Consider the following 9,859-nt stretch of genomic DNA (forward strand, 5'->3'; position numbering starts at 1 on the left):
GACCTGACTCATAATGACTCCTCCTTGGGTTTCTGAGGCAATACCACTAAGGAAGTAGATTGCCCCATCTTCCTTCCAAGGAGTAGCTGGCGGGTTTGAACTGCCAGTGTAATGACCTTAGTACTGGAAAAACAGGACCAACTTTCATGATATATCCCTTTGTGCCTCTTGAAATTTATACTAAGTGAATATTACTTATTCAAAAAATTAGTAAGTAATAGATATTATAATAAAATCAGTATTAACATTGTCTTGGGAAAAATTAAAAGTTAAAAAATACTAAGTTTTTACAGAAAAATTATTTGTGATATTATCTAAAGTGTAGTCATATTTTCCCTATTCTAAACATTTTAAAACAAACCAGATGATTAAACCCAGATTATGTTTTTTTTTTTTTTTTTTTTGAGGGGTTGTAGTTATCAGCTGTATTCTTTTCTTCTTAACAAGATTCTTTTAATTAATTCTAAGGTTTCCTGAATGCACTTAAAATTATATTGACTATAGTTACAAATCATTGAAATATGCTTTATAAGTTAATTCTGTATTATGTTTCTAGCATGTGAATTCAGTATATTTGACTGAAAAATAACTACACGTGATATCCTTCTGAAGAAAAAGAGTTGAAAAACCCATCACAGACCTCCTACATCTGTCTTTTGGTAGGAGAAGTGTTCCTAAGCTTTGGGGAGTGTGAGTGGGGCTGGGATGAGAACTGTGTGTGGGGGGGGGGGGGGGGGGGGGGGTATGTGGCACATATACCAAAGAATTAGTGTGAGCTCTTCTTTAAGAAATGTAATACAAGAAAAGTTATTAATAAAATAAGAAAAGTGCCCATATGTGTTCAAAATTTCCCCAAAGTTTTCTTCATATAGTGGAATTGTTCTAGTGAATATAGAGTTTATTTTTCACTAATAATTCTTTTATAAATACATGAGTATATTTTAAGAAGCTCTGGTGGCTTTGTGGTTAAGGCATTGGTCTGCTAACAAAAAGATCAGCTGTTGTTACCCGCCAGGCGCTTCCCAAGAGAAAGACCAGGCAGTCTGCTTCCATAAAGATTTACAACCTAGGAAACACTATAGGGGTCGCTATGAGTTGGAATTGATTCTATAGCAGTGGGTTTGTGTATATTTGGTTTGTTATTGCCTTCTTGAATCTATTTTTCCCCTTGACTGGTTTCTAATTGTTTTTGGTCTCAAAGAAAGGTAAAACAAATCTCTCAAAATGTAGACACTTAACAGAAAGATACAATGCTGATATGAGTTAAAGCAGCTTCATTCTCTTCGTTTATTTTAATCCACCCATTTTCTCTAATTAGAAGTTATCTTCTTTATCTTTGATACATTTTTTTTCATAATACATATGGAGAAATATCCTCTGTCATATCCATATATACTTGTGTGTATGCTCCCATTTGCTTTCCATACCTGTTCACCCTGCATATCTACCTATGTATCAACTCATAGATTATTGTTTGCTGTTATCATTATTGGGAGCTCCGGTAGTGTAGTGCCTAAGGCTTTTGACTGCTAACCAGAAGGCTGGCAGTTCAAACACACTAGCTATTCCAAGGAAGGAACACTGGGCAATCTACTTCCATAGTGATACCACCTCGGAAATCCAAGGAAGGGTCGCTATGAGTCAGATCCAACTCAACGGCAGGGAGTGAGAGTATTGTCATGATTGCAGGATTGTGTATGTAATAGTATGTACCTTTATTGTCTTTTACTTTCATCCAACTCCCAGTGACTTCCTTTCCCTTGGTCATGTTTTGCTGGCCTTCCCCTTATTGCATGTTGCCTTTCCTTTCACCCAAGTTTAATATTTGTTACTCTCTAGTTAGTGATCAGGAGCTCTGGTAGCATAGTGCCTAAGGCACTTGACTGCTAACCAGAAGGCTGGTGGTTCAAACCCACCAGCCACTCCTCGGAAGGAAGGTTGGGCAATCCTACTTCCATAGTGATACTGCCTCGGAAACCCAAGGAGTGGTCACTATGAGTCGGGGCCGACTCGACGGCAAATAACAACAACAACAATGGTTAGTGATCAGATTAAATTTTAAAATAGAGATCTGTGCTGTCACTACAAGATGGATTGGGCATAAGTCAGGGATAAGCTATATACTTAGCTGTATACTCAGAGTGTGGACCAATGACTGTACACGCCACTGTATGATTTATAAGCATGTTACACATTTTGATGCTGAGTAATCTTATGAATATCACTTTTAAATTTTTTGCTAATTAATAGATAATCATGTATTTTATGTTATCTGCATATAGAATAAGGACTAATATCAAAATGATTCTGTTTTTAAAACACAAAATTGAATTCAGGCCAAGTAGATGACCTACATTGAAATATCTAACATAATGTCTCTTATATCCTTCTGATTTAGGAAATTGAAAAATGAACCTCCAAAAAAGCTAGGTTTACGATGAAAAATAACATAATTCAATATTTATCCTATGCGTCCATTATACTTTGGATCTGGACTGCTCTGTTATTTATTTATTTTCACCCTAATTATGGGAACCAGCAGAAGAGAGTCCAGAAGCCTGAATCAACTTGGTCCCTTGAAAAACAGGTGAATCAACAAGATACTAATGGCCCAGAGCAAAAACCAAAACCATACTTAAAAGACGAAAGGTCTGATGAAGCTGAACATAAAGAACAGAAACCATTTATTAAATTCCGTAAGTATTTTGGTTTTCTTTGTTAGCCATTTCAAGTGGAAAATACAGAACAAATTTAACATTTTGAATTATAAAAGAATATCCTTATTAGAGCCATTTATATACATAGTATATACATGTTCAGAAAACAATAAAACAAGTACTCATATATTCATCAAACAAATTTAACAGTTTTTAACATAGTTTTCCCTATTTACATGAGATAGCTTCACTTTCTTCAAAGAAATTAGTTACAGAGAAACTTCGCCTCTATTCCTTCCCCCTCTTAACCCAAGAAGGAGTCACTACCCTGAATTGGTGGATATTCTCTTATTGCTTTTTATACTTCTTCATACATTATTCCTAAGCAATATGTAGTATTGTGTCTTTATATATTTGGAAATGTTCTACTGTATGTATACTTTTACTTTTTAACTTTTTATTGTGATTTGACTGAAAGTTTACATAGCAAATTGGTTTTCCAATCAACTATTCATACGCGTTTTGTTTCATACACATGACATTGGATGCTGTCCCCACAATGTCATAGTACTTTCCCCACTTCCTCCCTGTGATTGTCATTTCCATTTGCCTTTCTTTCCTATCTATTCTTGCCTTCTGAGCTTTAACTCTGGGCAAAACCTGCTCTTTTGATATCTTATGGTTGATTGTTCTAAGGAGTGCATACATCCCTGGTGTTATTGTTCATCTAATAGGCCTGTCTATTGTTTGGCTGCAAGTTGAGCTATGGGTGGGAATTCAGTTCTAGGCTTGAAGGGTGACTAAGGGTCATAGTCTCATGAGTTCTACCAGTCTCTATCAGACTAGTATGCCTGATCTTTTTTATTATTTACAATTTTGTTCCACATTTTTCTCCCACTCTATCCAACACCTCCTCTTATGATCCTTTTCAGAGCAGTTGGCCATGGTAGCCATATAGTTCTTCTGGTCTCAGGGCTGTGGAAGTGGAAGTTCACATGTCCCAGTAGTCCCTTGGACTAATTGTTTCCATGCATCTTTAATTTTCTTCACTCTTCCTTGCGCCGAACAAGGAGACACAAATAATTGTGCCTTAGATGGCTACTCGCAAGTTTTTAAGACCCAGTTACTACTCACCAATGTATGATGTAGAACATTGTCTTTCTGGACTGTTATGTCAATTGACCTTGGTGTCCCCCACAACCATGGTCCTGAGATCCCAGGCCCAGTGATTTGTTCCCTCAAGGTGTTTGATTTTGGTTAAGAAGTTTTCATGACTTTTCTCTCATTAGTTCTAATACATACATGGGTAATTTTACAGCACATACAAATATGTATGTAAAAATATTGTTTGCCAAACATATGTATGCTTGTGGGTATGGTCCTGTCTGCCTACACATACCTGTTCATCTTATCTACCTATGTATCCACTCATAGATCAATACTTTTTATTACTGATAATGCAGGATTGTGTATGTAACAGTATTTACTTTTGTTGTCTGTAAATCTTGTGCACCTCTCCATGTCTTCTTTTTCCTTAGTGATATTGTGCTGGTAATTCCCTTTATGTATATATTGCCTTTCCCTTCACCCAAATTAGGAGCTCTGGTGATGTAGTGCTTAAGACATTTGGCTGTTATCCAGAAGGTTGGTGGTTCAAACCCACTAGCCACTCCTTGGAAGGAAGGTTGGGAATCTACTTCTGTAGAGATACTGCCTCAGAAACACAAGGAGGGGTCACTATGAGTCGGAATCGACTCGATGGCAGTTTTTTTGTTTGTTTGTTCACCCAAATTAGTACATGTCTCCTACCTAGCTAATAATTTTCCCTCCTCACCACTTCCATCTTTGGTAACTATCAAAGAATGTTTCTTTGCATGGGTAAACCTTTTCTTTACTTTTTATAATGGTGGACTCACCCAGTATTTGTCTTTCTGTGATTGATTTATTTCACTCAGCATAATGTCCTCCAGGTTCATGCATGTTATTAGGTGTTTCACAGAGTCTTCATTATTCTTTAATGTTACGTAGTATTCCATTGTGTGTATACACACACAATGCTTGTTTGTCCATTCATCCATTGATAGACACTTAGGGTGTTTCCATCTCTTTGTTATTGTGAATAGTGCTGCAATAGACATGGGTGTGCATATATCTATTCATGTCTCAGCTCCCAGTTCTTTAGTACATACACCTAGTAGTGGGGCTGTTGGATCAGATGGTATTTTTTTCCAACTTTATAAGGAAGCACTATACCATTTTCTGGTAGCGTAGTGCCTAAGGCACTTGACTGCTAACCAGAAGGCTGGAGGTTCAAACCCACCAGCCACTCCTCGGAAGGAAGATGGGGCAATCTACTTTTGTAGTGATACTGCCTCAGAAACCCAAGGAGGGTCACTATGAGTTGGGTCCAACTCGACAGCACATAACAACAACAACAACATACCATTTTCCATACCAGTTCCACCATTTTACAGTCCCATCAGCTTTGTATGAGAGTTCCAGTGTCCCCACAGCCTTGTCAGTATTTGTTGTTTTCTGTCTTGTTGAACTTTGTTATTATTGCTTGGGTGAGACCTTGAGTATATCCCTTGTGAATTTAAAGACTATTGAGGAATAGATTTGGCATATTAAGTACCAATGACTGAAGACCAGACGAGTTGCGGAGTTCAGTCATTAAAAAGACTGGAAGAAAACAAAATGGATACTAGAAGAGGCTCTGAAACTTGTTATTGAATACAGAGTAGCTACAATGAGTGGAAGAAATGATGAAGCAAAACAGCAACAGAAAATTTCAAAAAGAACAGCTTGAGAAGACAAAGTAAAGTACTATAATCAATTACACTAAGACCTGATTTAAAAAATCAAAAGAGAAGAACACATTTGGCATTTCTCAAGCTGAAAGAACTAAAGAAAAAATTCAAGCCTCAAGTTGCAATATTGAAAGATTGTATGGGCAAAATACTGAATGATGCAGAAAGCATCAAAAGAACCTAAAAGGAATAATAAAAGTTAGTGTGCCAAAAAGATTGGTTGACATTCAACCATTTTTGGAGGCAGCATATGATCAAGAACCAAAAGTATTGAAGGAAAAAGTCCATGCTGCACTGAAGGCACAGGCAACAAACAAGACTTCAGGAACTGACAGAATACCCATCAAGATGTTTCAGCAAACATATGCAGCACTGTAGGCACTCAATGTGAATTCCAGAACACTTGATTGTACTCATGAGGAACTTGTACATAGACCAGGAGGCTGTCATTCATACAGAACAAGGGGACACTGCATGATTTAAAATCAAGAAGGGAGTGCGTCCAGATTGTATCCTTTCACCATACTTGTTCAATCTGTATGCTGAGCAGATAATCTGAGAAGCTGGCCTATATGAAGAAAAATGTAGCATCAAGATTGGAGGAAGAATCATTCACAACCTGCAATATGCTGACGACACAACTTTGCTTGCTGAAAGTGAGGATGACTTGAGACACTTACTAATGAAGATTGAAGAATACAGTCTTCAGTAAGGATTACATTTCAATATAAAGGAAACAAAAATCCTCACAACTGGACCTATAAGCAGCATCATGATAAATGGAGAAAAGATTGAAGTTGTCAGAGACTTCACATTGCTTGGTTCTACAATCGACACCAATGGAAGCAGCAGTCAGGACATGAGATGACATATAGCACTGGGCAAATTGGCTGCAAAGGACCTCTTTCAAGTGTTGAAAAGCAAAGATGTCTCCTTGAGGACTAAGGTGCGCCTGACCCAAACCATGATATTTTCAATTGCCTCATATGCACGTGAGAGCTGGACATGGATAAGGAAGATCGAAGAAGAGCTGATGCTTTTGAGTTGTGGTGCTGGAGAAGAATGTTGAAAGTACCATGGACTGCTAAAAGATCTAACAAATCTGTCCTGGAGGAAGTGCAACCAGAATGCTCCTTGGAAGCAAGAATGGCCAGATTTCATCTCACCTACTTTGGTCATGTTGTCAGAAGGGACCATTCCCTGAAGAAGGATGTCATGTTTGGTAAGGTGGAGGGTCGATGAAAGAGGGGAAGGCCCTCAACCAGATGGATTGACACACTGGCTGTGGCAATGGCTTAAGCAAAGCAAGGATTGTGGAACTGGCACAGGATCGGGCAATGTTTCATTCTGCTGTGCATAGGGTCGCTATGAGTTGGAGACAACTTGACGGCACCTAACAACAACAGCAACATTGACATTATTTGCCACGTGTCCATTTCCCATAATTTACCAAAAGTCATGCAGGGCAGTATGTGTCTTAGTTATTTTTGCACTCCAGAGCTGTGATAGTTGGAGCTGTGTGTCAACTTGGCTGGACCACAATTCTGTGTGGTTTGAGCTGTTGTGGTGTGATTGTTCCCATGATGGAATCAGATGATTATGTTTTGAGTGGCCAATCCATTGAAGGGGAGTTTCCCTAGGGGTGTGGCCTGTTTCCAGTATATCTGTGGACATTCTGGGAGAGGAGACATTCTTCTGTGGATCGGGATTCTGTTGTGCTGCCTACAACTTTCCATGAGTGAACAATCCACCATTCGGCCTGGAGATCTTGGATTTGTCATTCGTTGGAGTCAACAGCTGGTGTACTGCCTGCCAGCCTTGAGCTACTCAGCCCCTGCAACGGCAAGAGTCAGGAAAAGCCTACAGCTTGACGTGGAAAAGCCTCCAGCTTGACGTTTGATCCAGGAACTTTTGACTTGCCAGCTTCTGTAAGTGTGTGAGCCATTTTCCTAATATAAATGTCTCCATATATACATATATATAAACTTTACTGGTTTTGTTTCTCTAGAGAACCCAGTCTAACACATTTGGTACCGAGAGTGGTTCTAGAGAGACAAAATCATAAGGATGGGCTTCCTAAATTGGTTCTCCAATTTGATTAATGATAAAGACACTAGTGACCCTGCCTCTGTCAGTAAAGAGGGCCCTGCTAATCCATGGTGTGAGGTGGCAACATTAATACACAAAATAGCACCACCAATAGATCAAGTACTTGTGAGAAGTGACACTCTGGGTGATTGGATATTTGATACTTTTCTGCAATTTTGTCAGCATGAGGAGTATAGGGAAGCTGGTTGGTTGGTCCTACTTATTCTAGACAAAGTGGTGAAAAAGGGAGATGAGCTCAGAGTTGCTGAGTCTTGGCTTAAGCGCCACATAAAAGACCTCAGAGCTTTCAGTTGTGCCCTGAAAGACTGCCTTACATCTTCTAGTAACAGAGCTGATATTGCTGAAAACCAAACCCAGAGTCTTATTGTAAGGGTGGCTGAATTACAATGCCAGTTAAATCACCAACCCAGAATGGTGTCTGATGTTACAGTGAGGGTATTTATTGGGAAAAAAATGGGATCCTGAAACCTGGAATGGTGACATATGGGCAGAAGATAGTCAGGAAGATCAGGATACAGAGCCTGTAAATTCTGTTGAATCCCTCCCATCTGAAGGGATTACTGTAAAGCCATTATCCCCTCCACCTCAATTTGATGGGATTAGCCCAACTGTTCCTGCTGAGTCATTGCCTGAGGCAGAGGCCATGAAAGACATTCCTGAATGCTCTCAGGAACTGCCCCAACCACCCATTGTTGCCGCTAGACCTATAACTAAAGTTAAGTCCAAGTGAGCCCCAAAAGGTGAAATAGAAAGTGTGACTAAGGAGGTGATACACTACACCAGAAAAGACCTACTGGATTTTGCTAACATGTACAGACAGAAACCTGGAGAATATGTACTCAAATGGCTACTGAGGGTGTGGGATAATGGTGCAAGGAATGTAAGATTGGATCAGTCTGTGTTTATTGATTTAAGTCCACGAAGTACGGATTCTTCTTTCAATGTTTCAGCTCAAGAGGTTAGGAAAGGATCTAATAGTTTATTTGGTTGGCTTACTGAAGCATGTATTATGCGGTGGCCTACCTTAAGTTAAGTTGAGGTACCAGACCTGTCTTGGTATAATGTAGAAGAAGGTATCCAGAAGCTTAGGGAAATTGGCCTGTTAGAATGGATTTATCAGATTAGACCCGTAGAGCCAGAAATGGAGAGTCCGGAAAACATACCTTTCACCAGTACGGTAAGGAATAAATTTGTGAAGGGAGCTCCAGCATCCTTGAAGACTGCTGTGATTGCTATTTTATGTAAACCTGATTTGACACTGGGAACTGCCCTAATTGAACTAAGACATTTAACTTATTAGGGCTTATTGGACCCTGTAGTAGTAGGGGCCAAGTGGCAGTTAACTGACAAAGCCAAGGTGGGCATGGTTAACATAATGGACAGCAGAGTCAGAACAGTAATCAGAATAGTCTGACTCATGTGGAATTATGGCATTTGTTACTTGCTCATGGTGTTCCTAATAGTGAAATATATGGCAAGTCTACTACATTTTTACTTGATCTGTATAGACAGAAGAATTCCAGGTCACGTGAACAGCAACCTAGATTGAATCATCAGAACACAGAGTCACAACCTCTCAGTCAATTCCCAGACTTGAGTCAGTTTACAGACCCACAACTGCTTGAATGAAGGGGAGGCCATGTCCCACTACATTGCCAAAAACCTATAATATCAGTCTTTCTCCTAGCCTTCCCCAAAGGGATCTGAGGCCTTTTATGAAAGTGACTGTTCATTGGGGAAAAGGAAATAATCAGACTTTTGGGGGATTACTGGACTCTGGCTCTGAATTGACACTAATTCCAGGAGACCCAAAGCATCATTGTGGCCCACCAATCAGAGTGGGGACATATGGAGGTCAAGTTATTGATGGAGTCTTAGCTAAGGTGTGTCTCACAGTGGGTCCAGTGGGTCCCCAAACCCATCCTTTAGTGATTTCCACAGTGCCAAAATGCATAATTGGAATAGATATACTGAGCAATTGGCAGAATTCCCACATTGTGTCTCTGACATGTAGACTAAGGGCTATTATGGTAGGAAAAGCCAAGTGGAAGCCATTAGAACTGCCTCTACCTACAAAAATAGTAAGCCAAAAGCAATACCACATCCTTGGAGGGGTGCAGAGATTACTGCCACCATTAAGGACTTGAAGGATGCAGGGGTGGTGATTCCCACCACATCCCCATTTAATTTGCCTATTTGGCCTGTGCAAAAAGCAGATAAATCTTGGAGAATGACAGTAGATTATCATAAACTTAATCAGGTGGTGACTCCAATTGCAGCTGC

The 9,859-nt window shown here is 39.5% G+C and overlaps 1 protein-coding gene across 1 annotated transcript in view; it reads left to right on the forward strand.

The window, feature by feature from the left end:
- The first annotated feature begins 2,437 nt into the window (after window positions 1–2,437).
- Window positions 2,438–9,859, forward strand: part of GALNTL5 (polypeptide N-acetylgalactosaminyltransferase like 5) — a 130,382-nt gene continuing 122,960 nt past the window's right edge. Inside the window, exon 1 of the mRNA XM_007950140.1 lies at window positions 2,438–2,696. Within this exon, the coding sequence (XP_007948331.1) occupies window positions 2,438–2,696 (259 nt within the window). The remainder of the gene's footprint in view (window positions 2,697–9,859) is intronic.

Source organism: Orycteropus afer, unplaced genomic scaffold (genome assembly GCF_000298275.1).
Source record: "Orycteropus afer afer isolate SDZICR_OR568_19922 unplaced genomic scaffold, OryAfe1.0 scaffold00264, whole genome shotgun sequence".
Taxonomy (NCBI): Eukaryota; Metazoa; Chordata; class Mammalia; order Tubulidentata; family Orycteropodidae; genus Orycteropus; species Orycteropus afer.